This window comes from Prionailurus viverrinus, chromosome D4 (genome assembly GCF_022837055.1).
Source record: "Prionailurus viverrinus isolate Anna chromosome D4, UM_Priviv_1.0, whole genome shotgun sequence".
Lineage (NCBI taxonomy): Eukaryota > Metazoa > Chordata > Mammalia > Carnivora > Felidae > Prionailurus > Prionailurus viverrinus.
In genome coordinates this window covers 71,263,724-71,284,419 of record NC_062573.1, presented here as the reverse complement: position 1 = coordinate 71,284,419, position 20,696 = coordinate 71,263,724, and the positions used below count along the sequence as shown (strand labels likewise).

Sequence of the window (20,696 nt, the reverse complement as noted above, 5' to 3'; positions counted from 1 at the left end):
GGATTTTTCATAAAATAAGTGAGGCAATTACAATGTACCCAGTGAGTAACTACAATGGATGGGCACAGCCAGTCTTCACAATGTCAATGTCCAATGCATCCGGACATGAGATTGATTTTTTAAGACAAATAAGGATTTTATTTATGATTATAAAAGGCTGCTTGCTGTTAAGGAATGTATCTCAAGCTTTCTAAATGCAAATATATTTTATATAGTAAAGGGAACTCTTTGGAAAAAAAAGAGCCAAGTCTGGCAAGCCCAGTGAGTTTGAGGGAAATATCTACAGGCCACTGAACCTCAGGTTTCTCATCTACAAGGTGAGAGGAACCCACTAAATAATCTCTAAGGTCCTGTAAAGATAGAATAACAATGCTTCCACAATTCAGATGCTACCACAATTCCTTCCAACTAACAGCCCGTTTATGTGCATGAATAAAATCAACTCTCAATTATGCAGGAGTCGAGGACCTAATTCCTAAGATGTGCAAACCCATCGCTGACTACTCTTGCCTCCTCTTTGATCGTTACACTGTTTGTTACTCTCTTTGATGACAGGAAGACACAAATAGAAGGGTGATCTCTTTAAGGTGTCCTTTCCTTACTGAGTACTGTGGGAGATATCAAATGTAGTAGGCCACACACAAAATTTCAACTCTGAGCCCCATTTCAGTTCTATCATTCTATAACTGCTGACTCTGTGCAAATCACCTAAATTCTCTAGGTTTTAGCTTTGGCATCTCTGAAATTGGAATAAACAGTCACTGCCATATTGCACTCACTCATGGTTGTTGTGTTTGTGGTTATTAGGTCAACTGACACCTTTAAAAGTGTTTTTCACATATGTTTATCCATGCTTTGTCCAGCCTGAATTTGTTCAATTTGTTTGTCTGAGGCCAGGTGCTTAAATATTACTAAAATCTTGTGTGATTTGGCCTAGCTTTTGAATTGTGGAAAGATCACTGTGAATCATGACATATTTGCATGTTTACTATACCTGTTGGTTTATATCGTCTAAGTCATTGATAAAAATCTTGATCAAAGTACCCTAAAACACGAAAATCTTTTCACGAGTCTATATTATGTTTACAGTCCATAGTTTGTGGTCTCCATTTTCTGGCCCAGAGTAAATTCCCACATTTCCCATTGTTCAGTACATCCCCAAAGATCTCCTACGTGATTTACTAGGATGTTATGATGCAGTCACCTAAGCCAGGAGAGAACACATGGAGCTATGCTTTTATCCTCTGAAAATATTTATGTGTGATCATCACTAAATGTGCTCACTCTTCCGTAATACTGACATGTTGGTTTTTCTCCTAAGTGCAGTCTGAAATGTGAAGCATTGTAGGGAGGTGGGGAGGGCAGGGAATAAAAAGCCAAGTTGACTCAAATAAGGGTCAAGTTCTCCAGATCTTTATACAATCAAAGTAAAATTAAAAACTCCTTATTTGGGGGGTACTTTGCTGGCTCAGTTGGAAGAGCATGTGACTCTTGATCTTGGGGCCATGAGTTTGAGCCCGCCCCACACTAAGTGTAGAGATTACTTAAAAAAATAAATATTAAAATAAAATCTTAAAAAAAGAAAAAACCCCTTAGTTTTAAATGTTACAGAGGGGTGCCTGGGTGGCTCGATCAGATGAGCATCCGACTTCAGCTCAGGTCATGATCTCACGGTTTGTGGGTTCGAGTCCCGTGTCAGGCTGTGCGCTGACAGCATGGAACCTGCTTCAAATTCTTTCTGCCTCTCTCTCTCTGCCCCTCCCCAACCTGCTCACTTACGTACACACATGCACGCTCTCTCAAAAATAAATAAACAATAAAAAAATAAAAGTTTTGGAAACAAATATTACAAATGATGCAAATTACCAGTTTTAAAGTTGGTAAAGTTATCAACTCATCATACTCACAGAATCCCTGTGCACCATACACTCCATGAGAATTTGAAAAAGGTGCTTGGACTGCTTTAGACTAAAGTTGAAAGTGCTCTGAATCATGCAGATGATCTCCTCCTTCACCTGAGGACGTAGGGTCCTGGGAAGAGAGAGAAATGGTAATGCCTTGGCACAACACAGAGAAGAGAACGAGCCAAACACTTCAGTGCAGGAACCCTTGTCTGTCCCATCCGACTGAAAAGGTTTCTGTAGATGCTTCTGCTGTGAGAGCAAATGAGGAGGAAGCAAAAGGAAGCAGGGCACCTGGAGAGGCTGAATTTGAAAGTGAGCGTGAACAGATCCGCCATGATCCTGGAAAGAATGCACTCCAGGACAAGGTTCTTGAGCTGACAGATTTCCAGGGGACTGTGCATTGCCAGAAACTGCAGGCATCATATCTCAAAGAATCCGACACTCCAGAAGGTTTAAGAAGCACACATTTAGGGTAACTTTAGGAAAGAGACACACGGGAAAGAATAAGAACAGGGTCAAAGCATAGAAGTAGAGGCTAGGGGCTGAGGGGAGAGAGGGAGTGTAAGGAAAGGGTCGTCAGAGCATTTATACCATAAGCAGTGAATACACATTTACTGTGTAAACTGGTGGGGCCAACATTTAGTTCATAGGCATTATATTTACTTACACAGAAGAAATATTATGCTTTTGAAATTGGAAAAATCACACCGGATATAGGCATGGCTAGAGAAAAACCACCTTTTTATTTGAAAAGGCTAAAGAGTTAAAGCCTCAAATAAATATAACATATGTTATATAAATGCCAGGATGCCGATTTCCCCCAATTCCTGCTATTTTTACTAATGGCAAACGAATCTGAAGGTGATCGGGGGGCCAGCACTGGTCTCCTCAGTCACCACAGGGTTTTCTCAGCTATCAAGGCCAACTTCAGGAGCGTCTCCTCTCTCAACAACACCCCCCACCCCCACCCCCGCCGGGATGCTTTTTCCCTTGAAGCTCAGACAGGGTTCAAGAGCCCCTGATAGAGGCAGGACCATTCTTCAGCTAAAAAAAAGAGCAACTTGCATCAGGGGAGAGCATTTGGGCATTAATTAATACACAAAAAAATCACCGGAAAGTTAATTCCAGTCTCAGCCTCTGCCCCCAAGGATATCTGGCCCACATAAAAGCAGAGCTTAAAGAACTAAAACAGAGGAATAAACAGTCACCGCGGCTTAAAAACTGAGGAGTCAGCAACTCACCCTTCGTCTGCTAGATGTTTGTGGGTGAAGGCCAGGAGGTCGGCCGCCCTGCCTGTGCCTTCACACACCACCACCGGGTCTTTGTCTTTCACAGTCTCCCACACCGCGAGGATGACATTGGGACCTCCTTCCACCACCAGCCCCACCACGGGCACGCCTTGTCTCGAACCTATTTCAGATGACAGGCAACACCAAAGTGTTACAAAGAACTCCTATCTTGGCCAGGCATCCCTTTTGCTTTCCCCGACACCAGTCTTTCAATTACCACATAAACTTTTTACTTACACTCACCCCTCTTTCTTCCTGGACTCACCCAGGCTTGCTTAGTTCAAGACCAAGCCAGAAGCTTGGACTGTCAATAAAGTCACTTAAATGTGGTGAGAGCATCTTCAAGCTTTCCCCCATTAAAAAGGTACCCAAAGGTTTTCACTAATTACAAAAAAAAAAAAAAAAAAAAAAAAAAACTTTTTAAGTTTTTTTAATTTTAAGAGACATAGAGAGCAAGGGAGGGGCAGAGAGAGAGAATCCCAATCAGGTTCCTTACTGTCAGCAACAAGCCTGATGTAGGGCTCAAACTCACAAACCATGAGATCATGACCTGAACTGAAGTCAGATGCTTAACCAACTGAGCCACCCAGGCACCCCTAATTTAAAAAATAATTTTTTTTAAGTAGTCTTCAAGAAATTTCAACTTCTCATTGTGGAAACTTCAAACATATCTTGAAAAAAACCCAGAAATATAATGGATCCCAATGTATTTATCACTCACCTCCAAAAAAGATCAAAATTTGCCAGGTCAATCAACTTCTAATGATGATTATTTCTAAGTACAAGATGGGATGGGTAACTCTCAAAGACTTTTATATTTCAACATATTTTATTTTTTAAATGTATTCCACTGTTAAAATTTCTTATCACTAGGATATACTATTTTATTTTTTATTAAAGGAAGGAAGACCAAAAGAAAAAAAAAAAAAAAGAAACAAAGACAGTGGAGTCATTCTTTCTGAGAAGATATTAAGTGAAAAACAGTTACAGAATGATGTATATAGTACAATCCTTTTTATAGTTTTAAAACCACATACATGAATATATATTTTATATATGTTTGCATTATATATATGCTTGTATGATATATATGTGTATAAGTATACATCCATATATCTCTACATATATATATGACCAGAAACTCTGGAAGGGTACACATCAAACTATTATTAATGAAGAAGGGAGGGGAGGATTTGGGGAAATGTTGAAAAAGAACCATTAATCATGGGGGCGCCTGGGTGGCTCAGTCCGTTGAGCGTCTGACTTTGGCTCAGGTCATGATCTCACAGTTCATGAGTTTGAGCCCCACGCCAGGCTCTGTGCTGACAGCTCAGAGCCTGGAGCCTGCTTCAGAGTCTGTGTCTCCCTCTCTCTCTGCCTCTCCCCCACTCATTCTCTCTCTCTCTCTCTCTCTCTCTCTCTCTCTCTCTCTCTCTCCCTCTCTCTCCAAAATAAACATGAGTAAAATTAAAAAAATAAAGAACCATTAATCATGAATTATTGAAATCTATGGAAAAAACTTTGTGAGAGCATCTCTTATATCCTATATAATGAAACACGATGCAGCCATTAAAGATGTGCTAAGCTATTCTAATTTCTTTTAATGTTTATTTTTGAGAGAGACAGAGAGACAGAGCATGAGCAGGGGAGGGGCAGAGAAAGAGGGTGACACAGAACCCGAAGCAGGGTCCAGGTTCTGAGCTGTCTGCACAGAGCCCAATGTGGGGCTCGAACTCACAGACAGTGAGATCATGACCTGAGCCAAAGTCAGATGCTTAACCAACTGAGCCACCCAGGTGCCCCTAAGCTATCCTTATTGATGTAGAAATGCATCCAAGTTGAAAAGCATGTATATTATATGAATCTAGTGTTTGTTTAAAAAATGTTGTTCTGGGTGTGTGTGTAGAATATTTCTAAAAGTATATATATGATAAAGTTGACAATGGTGAGGTTTTTATTGTGAGAATATGGAAAACCCTTCCTTTTCTCATGTGCTCTCTTTGCTTTATCTGAATATGAGAATATATAGTACTTTTATCATCAGGAAAAAAATCAACAAGGGGAAAGAGGGAATTCAATTTCTACTGGGTATATCTTTCCTGAAGCAATAACTATTTCCCACAAAAATAAAAATATTTATGATTGTTTCCTACCAAAAGGATCTCACTGATGCTAATTAAACTTGTTAAAAAAAGAAAAAAATTGTCATGTTCTTGCTGAGAAATCTCACTAGAGAGCTGCCTCTATTCTTGGATCCCAGAGTAAGGCAAGAATACAATATCATGCCTCCAAATTAAAAGCTCCTGGAATGGACATTCCAGGAAAGCATGCTATTCCATTGAGAGTTGGACTATGAAGAGACACAAAGGCATCTGATCCTATGCTTTCTATCCTCGGAGGCTTAGGAACTGACACTGGCCACGTTTCAAATGGCTGAATCCAGGAATTCCTAGAGCAACTTTATGATGTCTGGTTTTTTTGGTTTTTTGTTTTTTATATTTTGGATTTTTTGTAAGTACTCTTGGCCAGGATCAAGGGTTTGCCGGGGACTCTAAGAAGTCCAGCTGAAAAGAAATAAAAGAAATCAGCAAAATATGTAAGTATTATTCCATCCAAATAAATCTCTTTTTAAGCAATACAAATATGGTAGGAAGTAGTGAACATGATGGGTATGAAAATCAGCTTTGATACATAAGAATTTTGGGTCTGTTGGAGACTTTGATTTTTTGTCTTCCTCCCTCCCTCCCTTCATTTATCCTTTTTCTTCCCCTTCTTCTCTCTTCTTCTTTCCTTCTCTCCTTCCTTCCTTTCCTGTGAGTGTGTGTGTGTGTGTGTGTGTGTGTGCGTGTGCGTGTATGTGTGTGTGTGTGTAGGTGGCTTACTGTTTTTGCTCCTTCATATTGGTTTCCCTTAGAATAATAAATGTTACCAATCCACTGAAATGGACTCCACATTCTTTCTCTATACGCAGTGAAACTCTCCAAATAAATCCTAAGTTTCAAGACCTTTGAAAACAGAAATGTTCCTTGACCCCATATGTAAGCTTCAGGTTGTATGCATTCATCCACAAATGGATCCGAATAAGAAAGACAAGACTTTGCTCTCCTGGGGCACACATTATGATGCTGTAGGAACCCCCTGAGCAATTTCTATGGTGAGCATAGATCAAGAGAGGCAACAGGACAATTCAGGGAATTGATATTTGTGACCCCAAAAGGAACCCTCCCCGCAGGAACTCTTCTTCAGGACCAGTCTCTGACCTGTCATCTCCTCTATGGGTCTTCTTTCCCCCCACCCACATCTACTCTGCAGAGGACCTGACCCTCTCTCCCCACTTCCTGACTTAAATGAGCCTCCAAGTTTCATTCACACTAAGCACAAAGTGACTGGCAACAGTTCCCAGCGTCCCTCCCACACAGAACCCCACCCCAACAAGGAGATTACCTGTATCAAAGAGGAATAAAAGGAAAGGAAGAAATAGACATTTATTACGGGCATACTATACAGCCAACAGTATTCTAGGCACATCAAACATACATTATCTCAATTCTCACAACAAAAGGTAGAGGTAGACAGTTCCTTCCTTTTTATATTAAGAAAACAGTTTAGGGGCACCTGGGTGGCTCAAATGGCTAAGTATCCAACTCATGATTTCAGCTCCGGTCATGATCTCAGGGTTGTGAGATTAAGCCCTGCATCAGGTTCCGCAAGACAGCACGGAGCCTGCTTGGTATTCTCGCTCTCCCTCTCTCTGCCCCTCCCCTACTCATGCTCGCTCTCTCTTTCTCTCTCTCTCAAAATAAATTAAAAAAAAAAAAGAAAACAGTTTAACAGATGTAAACTCCATCAGCCAAGGTCACAGACAGTAGATGACAGAACTTTGGAAGGACATTTAGCGTTTCCAGCCAAAAGTCGAAGGTTGAAGAGGACTTGAGCCTCCCAAGGGCCTTTGCTCTCTGGTCTTCTTCCTCAAGGGTGAGAGTATTTTGTGAAAGATTCAACTCATGGAAGGAGACAGAGGCCCACTTTCTGCTGCCTTGGATGAAAAGTCTCCATTTCTCCAGGCAGCACCTACCTTTCAACCTCTCCACCAAAGGATGTTTGCTGATTCTGACCCTTTCCTTTCTTCTCCTTCCTATAGATACTATTAAAAAAGAGACAACAGGCCCAAAATGGAGTCCCTTGTGCTAAGCTCCAAATCAACAAATGAAGATTTAATACCTAATTGCAGTTGCAGCCTCTCCCAGGAATGTAACCTTTAACCAGTCATTCTGGAATTACATAGTTGGCACTAGGGAGGTAATTGGCCTGGTAGGACCCCCATGCCTACCCCCCCCCCCTTCCCCCGAAGGAAAGTGACCTTGCCCAGAACAATCCATCCTTGTTAGAATAACTCTCTTACCACACCAACTTTTGCCTATAAAAGTCTTCCATTCTGTCCAGCTCCTTGGAATTCCTTTCTACCTGCTAGATGGGATGCTGTCCAACTGATGAATCACTGAATAAGGCCAATAAGATCTTTACATTTACTCAGTTGAATTTTGTTTTTAAACACTACCAAAATGGCCATCTCAAAGCATCCCTGGAAGCGTGACACAACACTGATACCTTCAAAGGTCCTTATCATTGTTGTTTACTTGTTACACCCATTTTTAAAAATTTTATTTAAATCCAAGTTAGTTAACATATCGTATAATTATGGTTTCAGGAGTAGAACTCAGTGCTTCATAACTTCCATATATCACCCAGTGCTCATCCCAACAAGTGCCCTCCTTAATGTCCATCACCCATTTAGCGCATCCCCCCATCCAACACCCTACCAGCAACCCTCAGTTTGTTCTGTGTATTTAAGAATCTCTTATGGTTTGCCTCCCTCTCTGTTTGTATCTTATTTTTCCTTCCCTTTCCCTATATTCATCTGTTTAGTTTCTTAAATTCCACATATGAGTGAAATCATATGGTATTTATTTATCTTTCTCTGACCGACTTACTTCACTTAGCATAATACACTCTAGTTCCATCCACATTGTTGTTGCAAATGGCAAGATTCCATGCTTTTGATCACTGAGTAATATCCCATTGTGTGTGTGTGTGTGTGTGTGTGTGTGTGTGTGTGTGTGTGTGTATATATATACACACATATACATATATATATCTACCACATCTTCTTTATCCATTCATCAGTCAATGGACATTTGGGATCTACTCAGTATTTATCCAAAGGATACAAAAATGCTGATTCGAAGGGGCACATGCACCCCAATGTTTATAGCAGCACTATCAACAATAGCCAAAGTATGCAAAGGTCCCTATTTCTAAAAGCTCTGTTTGCTTTCAACCCTTCCCTGTCTAGGGGACATCACCACATATGAAATGCCATCCTCCCTGATGATCAAATTCATACCCCCACTCTTCTCAGTCCAGTCTAGTTACTGCTCTTTAGTCATTCCCATTCTGGTAACAATACTCCCACTACCCAACCATCCTCCACCTACCCAACCCTACAGTATGCTGGAGGCTCTGCTAAAGTCTCCACTGTTCCAGTCCTCTCCTGACTATGCTGTCTCCAAGACTTCTTCCCCTCTCCTGCCCTCCACAAGTCCGCACCACCTCACATCCTGCTTTCTTCTGGCTGTGGGTTCACTCGTGTTAATTTAGGCAGAGACCAGCTTGGACCTCTCCACTCCATATGGATGACAAAGGAGTGCCTTTCTCCATAGCAGCGCCCCAGCCAGGCCCCGGTGGCTGAGCCTCTGTGGTACTCACGGCTATGTATTTTCTGTAGAGAGAGGTACTTTTCCAGGTTCCTCCTGAGATTCATCTCATTTCCATACTTGCCCACAGTCCCATCATCGGACAAGATGAAGTGGGAGTGCATGCTGTTGAGTGTGGTGAGCTTGCTGAGGGGGTTGCCCAGAGTCTGGTACAGGCACACCACCTGGAAGACAAGAGAGGGTTAGAGTCCGAGGTCCTTCCCTGGGCTCAACTGCTCCAAAGGGCTGCCCATGCACCATGCAGTTCCTGCCAAGGCTAATAAGTGCCACTTGCTACCTAGAGAGGTGTATCTCAGGCTATCCGCAGGGAAGAACCAACTCTTTTTTTTAATCTCCCATTTTTTATGGATCGCTATGTGGTCCTACTATGTGTAACCAGTATGCGGCTCATACTACATGAGACTCACAACACAAGGACACAAGTTCAACAACCCTTGCACGCACTGTGCTCAGAAAGACAAGTCCACCGGCCGTATACTTAGGTGTCACAGCACTACCACATTGCTAAAAATGGTTCTAAATATTTATTTTTAATTTCTGTACTTACCTTGTCTCAGATTGTAATAAAAGAGTTCAAGGACATACAGTAATATACAGACTACACTGCTATCCAGAAAATATGCCTTTCAATAGATCTATTCCAAAATAATTTTTTGACACTGCTTTTTTTTTCTAGTATTGAAATGAAGAGTGACAGCCCACCAACCAAATGGAGATCCATCCACTAATATAAAACATCCCGATCTTTATCAATATTTGTGGATTCTTCCTTAAGCCACTCCAATTCTCATTTGTTTTTAGAGACGAAAAGCACACTATTTGGAGTAAGAGGGCCTAGACTCTTCTACTTCCTAACTTTAACTCTGGGTAACTCCTGCCTCCTTTCTCAGGCTTACTTGCCTCACGTCTAAGGGAGAATGATAATTCTTACACCAGAGGGTTGCTGTGAGGCTTAAAGGAAACAATGAGGTAAAAAACACTATAAATTTTACCAACATTAGTCTTTAAAAGTTATCTTTATAATTCCTAACAGTGATACAGATGACAGAAATCAAGAAGAAAATAACTAATAGATTTAATACATCTAAAGTATCTTATCATAACATTAATATCATTTTTTATAAAAGCAAAACAAAATGGATAATCGAAGAATGGTTAAATTATAGTACTATTAAAGTACTACAGTACAGTAGAGCATTATTAGGCATGAAAAATCAGAATGCACCTTTTACCCCTAGAATGCGGTCTTTTGCTATAATTTCCCACTAAAAGCAACCAGCCATTTCTCTAGGAGCAAAACAATATACACAATTAGCCTGGAACAGTTTTTTGTTTTTTGTTTTTTGTTTTTTTCAGAGTAAAACACAAGAAAGCAAGGAAAAACAACTAGAATTGTGTTAAAAGGACTCAAGAGATAACTTGAAAAGTTTCCACTGGCCAAAACAGGATGAGTTGAGCATAATTAAGAGTAATAACTAGATGGAATAATGACTTGAAACATATTTGATATGTTTCAAAAAAAAAAATCTCATTGTTCACCTTGGAGAATGGTAGATAACCAATTCATTGCTTTGAAAGCTGGAAAATAAAGAGAGAATCAAACATTGTGTCCTTTCCCATACAACAGTACCACAAAGTAAACCAAATGGCTGATGAGAAAATGTTTCCTTTATAGAGTGTTTAAGCTAATAAATAAAGAACACAATAATTTCATATCAGTATTTGCAACTCTGTTGAGGTCATGAATCTAGTCAATGGCATTATAAAAAGAAAAACAATCGTATGTTATGAGGGGGAAGGACAGACACATCTCTTATGGCATAAACTTGCACAAAAAGAACTTGTATCTAATCATACCTTTGGATCAAACTACCAACTTGAGAAGAGACGAGACAGAGAAATAGGCTAAACCCTACTATAACAGGCTAAATTTGCAAAATCCAAACTATGGGAAACTCTTTGGAACAAATGACCTAGTTTCTTTTTTTATTTTTAAGTTTATTTATTTATTTTGAGAGACAGAGCATGCATGGGAAGGGCAGAGAGAGAGAGAGAGAGAGAGAGAGAGAGAGAGAGAAAGAGAATCCCAAGCAGGCTCCACACTTTCAGCACAGGGCCCAACTCAGGGCCTGATTTCACGAACTGTGAGATCATAACCTAAGACGAAGCCAAGAGTCGGATGCTTACCCGACTGAGCCACCCAGGCGTCCCGCGACCCAGTTTCTTTAACAAACAAATTGCACCCCCCCCCCAAAAAAAAGAGATGGAGGGAAAATCCATAGATTAAAAACGACTGAAAATAAGTGACTCAGGAGACATATCAACCCATCACATTGTAGGGAACTTTTCTGGATGATGAAATCAAACAACTAAAAAATATGACACAATCAGAATGTTGAACGTGGACTGGCTAGTTGTTGATATTCAGAAATTAACTATTAATTTTTTTAGGTATGAAAATGGTAATGTGGTTATATATATTTTTAATTGTCCATATATTTTAGAATGCCTACTTTTTGGAACTTAGAAATACCAAATTATTGGTAAATTAATTGGTTAATTAGAAATACTGGTAAAATATTTACCAATGATGCTATTTGATATCTGGAATTTGCTTTAAAATATTGGAGTGGGGAATGGATAAGGAATAGATGAAACAAAATTGGGTCTGGGCTCATAATTATTGAAGCTGGGACATAGGGACATAGGAGTTCATTATTTTCACAACTCTACTCCTTAGTATGTTTGACATTTTCCAAAATGAAAGTTAAGATAAACCATATCCATGTCTATATTAATTTACATAGAGAAATAATTATGTTAAATAATTAAGCTAAATACCAGATTCATATCAGTGGGTTTCTGTTACTACTTTTTTTCATACAAACTGTTTCTTATTATGCATACGTACACATACGTAGTAAAAATTCTGGAATGATACACCCCAAAATGTTAATAGCGGTTATCTTTTCTTTTCATATCTTTTGTAATACCTGAGACTTTTATCAGAAATATACACTACTCATAAACAGACTTAGACAAGTTCCTTCCTTTAGAAAAACAGATGGGATCAAAGAACCAATACATAGGATAAAGCAGAGAGTAGTACAAGATAAGGAAAGAGCAGGTTCACGTCATGAATGTTATCACACACACGCCTGTGCAAGAAACTCGGCTATTACTCTAAACCAGATAGGAGTCACTGAAGTGTTTTTCACAGAGAAGTGGCACGATCTGATTTGTATTTTGGAAGCATCATCCTGGCTACTGTGTTGAGATTAGATTGCAGTGAGAGACAAGGATGAGAGAAGGGAAAGCTATTAGTACAGTCATCCAGGAGACAGGAAAGGGGGCTGCTCGGTAACAGTGGAGGTAACAGAAGAGGTCAGATTCTGGATATATTTCTATATTTAAGTAAAGCTAAAAAAGGGGGGTGGGTGCCTGGGTGGCTCATTCAGTTGAGTGTCTGACTTGATTTGAGCTCAGGTCATGGTCCCAGGGTTCTGAGATCAAGCCCCGTTTCTGGCTCTGCGCTGAGCACAGAGCCTGCTTAAGATTCTCTCTGCCTTTCCCTCTGCCCTTCCCCTGCTCACATGCGCAGGCACTCTCTCTCTCTCTTTCTGTAGAAAGAAAGAAAGAGAGAGAGAGAGAGAGAGAGAGAGAAAGAAAGAAAGAAAGAAAGAAAGAAAGAAAGAAAGAAAGAAAGAAAGAAAAGGTGAAGCTGAGATAATTTACTGATGGATTAGGTTGAGTTGTGAGACAGAGATCATTCTAGGATTAGTCTAAGGCTTTTGGCTTGAACAAGTGTAAGGATGGGATCATTACTTTCTAAGATGGGGCAAGTAGGAAGACCAAAGTTGGTTTGAGGTATATTACATTTGAGATGGCTTTTAGATATCCAGGTGGTGCTAAGTTGGCAATTGGATACACGTTCATCCCCTTCTGTTGTGAATGGGTTGTCTACTCACATCTTTTCCAATAAGATCTCTCTGGTTCTCAATGACACCCCAAGGAGGGATTCCAACTGTCCAGATTTTTCTCAAGGACCGGAAGGAATGGGCTTTCAGGGCATCCCCAACATGTTTGGACACACCTATGAACAATCAGTTTAAAAGTCAAACTTTATGCACAAATCATGCAAAACACTGTGACTGCAAGAAAGAGACAAATGGCAGATATTCGTAGGGAATATACAAAAGGACATTCGTAGGGAAAGTTGTGACACAGTGGAATTAATTTCTGATATCTTGGCTTCCTCTACTCTCTCTTAACACCTCTTTCTCCTATCACTGACCTCTTTACCTGAATAATTCTCCTCTCCCTTTGGGTAAGTTTTGCTTACAACCTCAGTTCTTCCCCTATTTTTGATTGACCAGAAAGTCTTATGAGACCATCATGAATGTTCTAAATGGTTTTTTTTTTTCTGTAACCTTCTCAACTGTCCCAGCAAAACATCCTGCAGATGTGTCCCTTGCTTCACTGAAGCAAATTAATTTAATAGCTTATATACATAAGTATGCCAGCACGAATGCATTCATACTTGCCCTTCTGGAATTAATAATAACAATAACTATAAGAGCCAACACTTACTGAACTCTTACAATGCACCAGGTACTTTTAAAGTGTTTTCCATGTATTCACACTTTAAGTAGAAACTTCAGTCTATTTTATAGGCAAGAATTGAATCATAAAGAAGTTAAATAATTTGCCCAAGGTTATAGAGCTGGTAATTTGTAGAGCTAGGATTCCCACCCAAAATATCGGACTTTTCTTTTTTAAACAGACTTTGTTTTTTAAAGCAGTTTTAGGTTCACAGCAAAATTGAGCCAGTGGTACAGATTTCCCATGTACCCCCCCACCCCTACACACCCACAACCCCTGACCACTATCAACATTGCCCATCAGAGTGGTACATTTGTACCACTGATGAACCTATACTGACACGTGATTATCACTCAAAGACCACAGTTTACATCAGGGATTGGTGCTGTAGATTCCATAGTTTGAACAAATACACAATGATATATTTCCATCATTATAGTATCAGACAGAACAGCGTCACTGCCCTAAAAATTGTCTGCATTCCACTTATTCATTCCCCCCGCCATAACCCCTTGCAACCACCAATCTTTATACTGTCTCCAGTTTAGCCTTTTGCAGAATGTCTTAAAGTGAGAATCACGTGGTATGTAGCCTTTGACATTGACTTAATCTGCCTTCTAATTACTACGCTGTGCCACTTACTCTTCCTATATATATAGTTTTGACCCTATATGTGTCATTAGCACAGAAACAAACAAACACTCTACATATGCACACATCTGAGGCACAGTACCTAATCATTTCTCCCTCTCTCTCTCTGGCATCTTCCCCTCCAACCTCTTTTACTTCTCCCAGAGTCATTTTCTAGAATCCAGGTTCTAGATGTATATCACCATCAACTGTGCAGTCAACTCTGCAGTAGGGTTTTGGATCCCATAGGTTTGGCATGGGTTATCAGCATTGTGGTGCTCCTGGTTGTATTTCCACATCCCATAGGTGGTTCTAGTACAGATTGTCTATTGAGACTCTCTGTAAAAGCCAGACCTCACTATATTATTTCCTATTCATTCTCCTGTTCAAATTCCTTTGAGAGCCCTCTGCTCTCAGCCCATCGGCATGGCATCTAGTATGGCTCCAGTCTCCCTGGTTGTCCCCGTCCTCTGCCACAAGTCATACCCGGCCTGTAGCCTTATCACCTCTTTCTGCATGTGCCTTAAACTCCAGCTGTGTGCCTGGCCCTGAAAGGCCACCTCTGCCTAGGATGTTCCTTCCTACTCTTCCCTCAAGGTCAATACCAAGTGCTATATCCTTGTCTATGCCTTCTCAGGTGCCCTCAGTTGGAACTGGAATGCGTCTTCCTCTTCCCTGTACTCCCAAATATATATATATATATATATATATATATATATATATATATATAATATAATTTATATATAGCATAGTATATATACAGGAGATTCTTGTAGCTTGTGGCCTTCGGTTGAATGCCAAAATTCAATTAAATGTCAAAAATTCACGCCAGATAATGTTCAACTACAGTAGAAGCAGCTCGAGAATAGGAAGAAGCTGGAAGGAAACCTTCTCAAATTTGAATGTACATAAGAATCATCTGGGGATATTGTCAAAATGGAGAGTGGCAGTCCTGCGGGTCTGGGGAGGTATCTGAGATCTGCGTTCCCAACAAGCTCCAACAAGTGGTCCTGATGCTGCTCGTTCATGGATCCTTCCCTGAGCAGTCAGGCCTTAAGGAGCTGTGGTTGAACTGGGGCCGACCCTGATTATTGCGTAAGAAAGCTCCAAGTGTGTCTCGTTTCTCAGTTCTTTTGTTCATCTGAACGAATTCAATAGTCTTCACATTATCATATTTGTGTTCCTTAACTGGCCCTAACCTGAAATGATTTAAAAAACAAACCAAAAAAGCAGTAAGTAAAATAAAGCACATGTTATTAAAAAGGGAAACGACAGGCCCAAAATGGAATCACTTAGGCCAAGTTATCACACTGGGGCTTAGTACCTAACTGTAGTGCCAACCTCTCCCACCCCCGAAATGTAGTCTTAACCACTCAGTAAGAAAGTTTCTGATCAGCACCAATGAGGTAATCTGTCACAAGGACTCTCCCCCTCCCCTTCCCCGCCAAAGGAAGATGAGGTAATCTGCATGAAAGGACCCCCTCCCTTGCCCCCTGAGGGAAGGAGACCTAGCTTGCCACAGTCCTTTCTTTACTTTTGTTAATAACTTCCTTGCCCCACCCTCCTTCCTATAAAAACCTTCCACTTCATACATAGTCTCTGAGCAACTCTTTACTTGTGAAATGGGATGCTGCCCAATTCGTGAGTTGCTTAAGAAAGACAATTCGATCTTCAAATTTATGCAGTTGTATTTTTGTTGTCAAACTTGACCATGGGGAGTTTAGCTCTTGCCCATGGTCGCACACTACATACTTGCATGGATTCCGTGTCCTTTCAAATCTCACCGTAGCCTCAAGTTCATGAAAAGACTATTTTGTTGAAGTTTACCCAAAGTTGTGGTAAAATAGCAGATGTTAACAATGGTGAAAACACATACTAGGAAAGGTCTATGATTCTTCTGGGGGGTTTTTTTGTTTTTGTTTTTGTTTCCCGGTCACCATGCTTTTTGTCTGACTCGCGCTACCATATCCGCTGGGAGCACTGCAGAGCACAGATTAGGTGCCTTGCTGCCTGATTCAGTTAGAAAGAGGTATTAAAAAAAAAAAAAGAAAGAAAGAAAGAAGAAGAAGATGAAAAGAAAGAGAAACAGTGCACTTTACCAGTATTAATGCCTTCAGTTATTATCCATGCTCCTGTTGTCTCCGCAGCTTTGACCAAACCTTGGCTGAAGATCTCTTTAAGCTTAGACGGCATCCTGAAGTTCTGGATGCCCCCGTGGACAGAGATCACCAGTTTGGGCAGTTCCATCTTCCACTCTTTCAACATTAAATGTAACAGATGATCTGCCTTTGTATCATAAGATGTTCTAATATACTGGAAGATATGCATAGACACATGTACATAAAACAGTGAAAACTACATGCCGGGCAACAATAAGCACACAGCAGGGCGACTGGAATGGCCCAAACTTAAAAGGAAGTGTCTGGGATTTCTTTAAAAGTTCATCTTTGTACAATGTAAACATTTACTTTGAAAGGATCCCACACCCCGCTTTAAGTTCCTTCTGGGAATTACAAGTCACGGTAGGAAGGCTTCCTCTGGTTTTCAGGGTTGACCCACCAATGTCCTCTAGAAGATCTGGGATGAGGCAGAAATACTTCAAACTGGCAAAAACCACTACTCCAGGAAACCCATTGAAAAAAAAAAGCATTTACACAGAGGTGAAATGGGGTTTTTCATACATGGTATGGCCTTTGATTTACTTGACTATTTCATAAATTTGCATCATTTAAATTAAATTATGGTCTGGGAGCATGTACATTTAATTTATTGTAAATTTTATATTCTAAACATTTCCTTTATATATAATTATCTCTCTGAAAATGTCTTTTTCCAAAATAAATACTTTTCACAAAAGAATCACATCTTTGACTAGTCAATGTAACCAAAAGAAGAGAGAATCTGAATCAGCAGGTAGGACCAGAATCATTTTGTGCTTTGCCTAAGATCATAGTGTATAACTGGTTCTCTTTTTCCGGCAGAAACAGCCACACACAGACTGTGAAAATCATATTGAGAGGAGTTTGCCATCCTCGAACATAAGCCAGCCAACAGCAAGAATAAGTCAGATTTATAGGAACGAGGGCACTAAGAAACCATGAATTAGAAAACTACACCAAAAAGAACCACAGGTGGAGATCTTCATCCATATGAAATAGAATTCTCACATTATCTTCCAGGATGTGATAGTGACTTAAAACAACTGTCCATTCATCTTTGAAATTCTTACAACATAATCTCTTTATTAAAATGTTAGAATTTCTGAACATCGAGTTGGTACAGCCATCACAGAATGTAATAGAACCTAAGTATAATCAGGATTCAATTTACAGGTGAGGGAAATGAGTTGCCATGGCTTCTTACATATTCACATAGTAGGAAAAAATACAAGTTGACCTTTGTGAAATGGTTTGTGTTGCTCCGAAACATGAATAAAGGCAGAGGAGGCGGCTCTAATGTGGTTCACCTTTTCTCTACCTCAACTCTCCTGGGTGCCTCTCTCTTTCATCTAGAAGTCCTTTTAGTCCTAGCAGATATTTCTCCTAGAGATTTCAGATAAACAACCTTGATTAACTAAATTATCAGCACTGGAGTCTTTTCTTCCAAAGGCCAACCGAAGATGATGCCAAAGGTTAATGACTTACTTTCCTCCCCCCCCCCCACCCCCTCCTTTATAACTAACTGGGCAGATTCTTACTGGCATAGATTCTTCTCAAATCCTCTGTGGAATGAGGTGGGCGGGATAAACTGGGAAGGGGAATGCAGTGGAGGGAGAAGAATAACCAGCTCTCACTGCTTTCCCGCCTCTCGCTGTAAACACGAAGTGCAGTTCTGGTATTAAATATGAAAGGTAGATTCTTCTCTTCTGAGAGATCACATAAAATGCATTCCAGGTACTTAGGATGTAATGAAGTCTAACGCTAAGCCTAAAATCTGTTAGTGATCAGGAGATCTGTTGAACCATATTTTCAGTTCTCCTAAATGTACCATACTCTCCCTTGGCCTTCCCACCAGCCCAGAGCGGTCTTACCCCTCTGCCTCACCAGACACCAAACACCTCACTCACCTTTCTGATATCAGCTTAGCTGTCCCTACTTCCAGATGGCTTCCTTCACACACACACACACACACACACACACACACACACCCAGAAAAACAAGAGTTACCCTTTTCATTCTCTAGAAGAACCCTGTATTCCCATCCAGAGCATCCCTGCACCACCCCCCTCCCATGGAACAGATGCTCCCTGGGGCTTAGCAAAGTGGGAGCACCAATGAATATCTCCCAAATGGATGGAAAAAAATGAGCAAATCAAGGTGATTTGATTATGAATGAACATAAAAGCAAAAGGAGGTAGATTAAACTTAAGGGGGCATTTATATACGGGGTTCTATAAGAGTCAGCTTCCAGAAAGGATTGTAGAGGAGGATGAGTGCAGTTTTCCTACCAACTAAAGAAAACTTCAACATACAACACTAAACACAAGAGGATTAATAACTGGAAAAGGAGATTACTGTAAAACTCTATTATGAAACTTGATTATGACTGCATCATTAAGAACTGTTGTTTCAAATTCATTCAACTGAAGGTCACACTCCAGGATACAGTTGATTCTAAGCTTTCCTGAGGTGGAATCCCCTGCAGGTTCCCAAGGGAAATCTGCCTCTAATAAAACAGGTGATTAACAAGCACAAGGAAAAACACCTGAGAGATGCCTGACCTGTCAGAACTACACAAATTACATGCAAACTCCATATTAGAACAGGAGAAAAACTGGCCTGGAAAGCCCAAGGACTATCATTCAGGGGGTACAGAGAAAAATTCCCCCACTTCCTCTCATGAGGACTTGGCAGGCATGAACAGCCCCAAGTTACTGGTAATTGCTATGGTCATGCTTCAGCTAAAGCCTGCTCTTTGGCAGTGACTTTTCTCCATTCCTTAAAAACAGGCCAGTCCTTTCTCAAGAGCAATAAGCCATTCTCCTATGGGGAAGGCATAACCACGCTGAAAGAGGTCAAATAAAGACCTGGCCATGCCACACCCTGGAAAGGTTGAATGCCCTCAGACGTAAAGGAAAGAGAAGAGTCAGGTCATTTTTGGGAAGAGGTCAATACCATGGAACACTTTTGCAATAAAACCTGGTCATCTGATCATCTACACTTGGAGATACAATTGGGAGAAACATTTGGTGGTTACTTTCTGTTAAAAACTAGCAAAACGGGGTGCCCGGTGGCTGAGTCAGTTGAGCATCTGACTTTGATTTTGGCTCAGGTCATGATCCCAGGGTCATGGGATCGAGCCCTGTGTCAGGCTTCAGGCTAACTGTGCAGCCTGCTTAAGATTCTCTATCTCTCTCCCTCTGCCCCTCTCTCCCCTATTGCTCTCTCTCTCTCTTAAACAACAACAACAACCAAAAAGCTAGCAAAATAATGTGAGTTATTAGCAAACCTTGGAGTGGTGGGTATGCTCTCCGTCTTGAAAATTAATAGTGCCAAACGTATCTGTAGGGCTTTTCGTTGTGTGCTTTTCAACAGACCATTGCTCATTTTCATTACCATTGGCAGCTGAGATGGTCCAGGAATAATCTATCCCATGATGGTCTCCAATTAATCGCCCACAGTAACACCTTAAATATGGGATAAAAACCAGTTTCAGAACAGAAAACTACACAATATCAAAATAGAAAATAGATGTAATGTTTCTACATTTTTCTAGGTAATATATAGATGATACAAATGAACAATTTTTGAAATTCCACATTAATATTTCATATCAGATTTATATCACTAGATTGTCTTCTGAGTTTAGAAATACCCTCAGTGGTTCTCTCCCTGGGCTGCACTTTAAAATCATTTGGGGAATGTTTTAAAAAAAACACCAAAAATCTTGTGCCCACCCATGTTCATTTAAGTATTCCAAATCATTATTCATAATCGCCAAGTGCCCACTGACAGATGAATAGCCAAACCAATGTGGCATATACATACAATGGAATATTATCTAGCCTTAAAAAGGGAAGAATCCTGGATATGCTTCAATATGGTTAAACTTTGAGGATATTATGCTAAGTGAAATAAGCCAGTCATAATACAACTGCTGTATGGCTCCACTTATATGAGGTACGCAGAGTAGTCAAATCCACAGTGACAGAAAATAGAATGAATGGTGGCTGCCAGGGGCTGGGAGGAGTGGCCAATGGGGAATTATTGTTTAGTGGACACAGAGTTTCAGTTTTACAAGATGAAAAAGTTCTGAAGATCTGTTGTACAACATAAATATACTTAACACTACTGAAATTGTTAGGATGGTAAAAAAAAAATCATATTGTACGCTTCAAATATGTGTAGTTTATGTTAATTATATCTCAACAAAGCTGTTAGGAAAAAAATGAGAGGGGCGCCTGGGTGGCTCAGTCGGTTAAGTGGCCGACTTTGGCTCAGGTCATGATCTCACGGTCCGTGGGTTCGAGCCCCGCGTTGGGCTCTGTGCTGACAGTT

At 40.4% G+C, this 20,696-nt stretch overlaps 1 protein-coding gene across 7 annotated transcripts in view; it reads right to left on the bottom strand.

The window, feature by feature from the left end:
- TRPM6 (transient receptor potential cation channel subfamily M member 6) overlaps positions 1–20,696 on the bottom strand; it is a 206,159-nt gene that overhangs the window by 98,269 nt on the left and 87,194 nt on the right. For all 7 annotated transcript variants that reach the window (XR_007146402.1, XM_047830724.1, XM_047830720.1 and 4 more), the window contains 6 exons: positions 19,648–19,825; positions 16,299–16,512; positions 12,936–13,060; positions 8,960–9,131; positions 3,146–3,314; positions 1,908–2,031 (listed from right to left, as the gene is read on the bottom strand). Coding sequence is in view for 6 of the 7 variants with exons in the window: in XM_047830724.1 (XP_047686680.1) it covers positions 1,908–2,031; positions 3,146–3,314; positions 8,960–9,131; positions 12,936–13,060; positions 16,299–16,512; positions 19,648–19,825 (982 nt within the window). In the remaining variant the exon portion in view is untranslated. The remainder of the gene's footprint in view (positions 1–1,907; positions 2,032–3,145; positions 3,315–8,959; positions 9,132–12,935; positions 13,061–16,298; positions 16,513–19,647; positions 19,826–20,696) is intronic.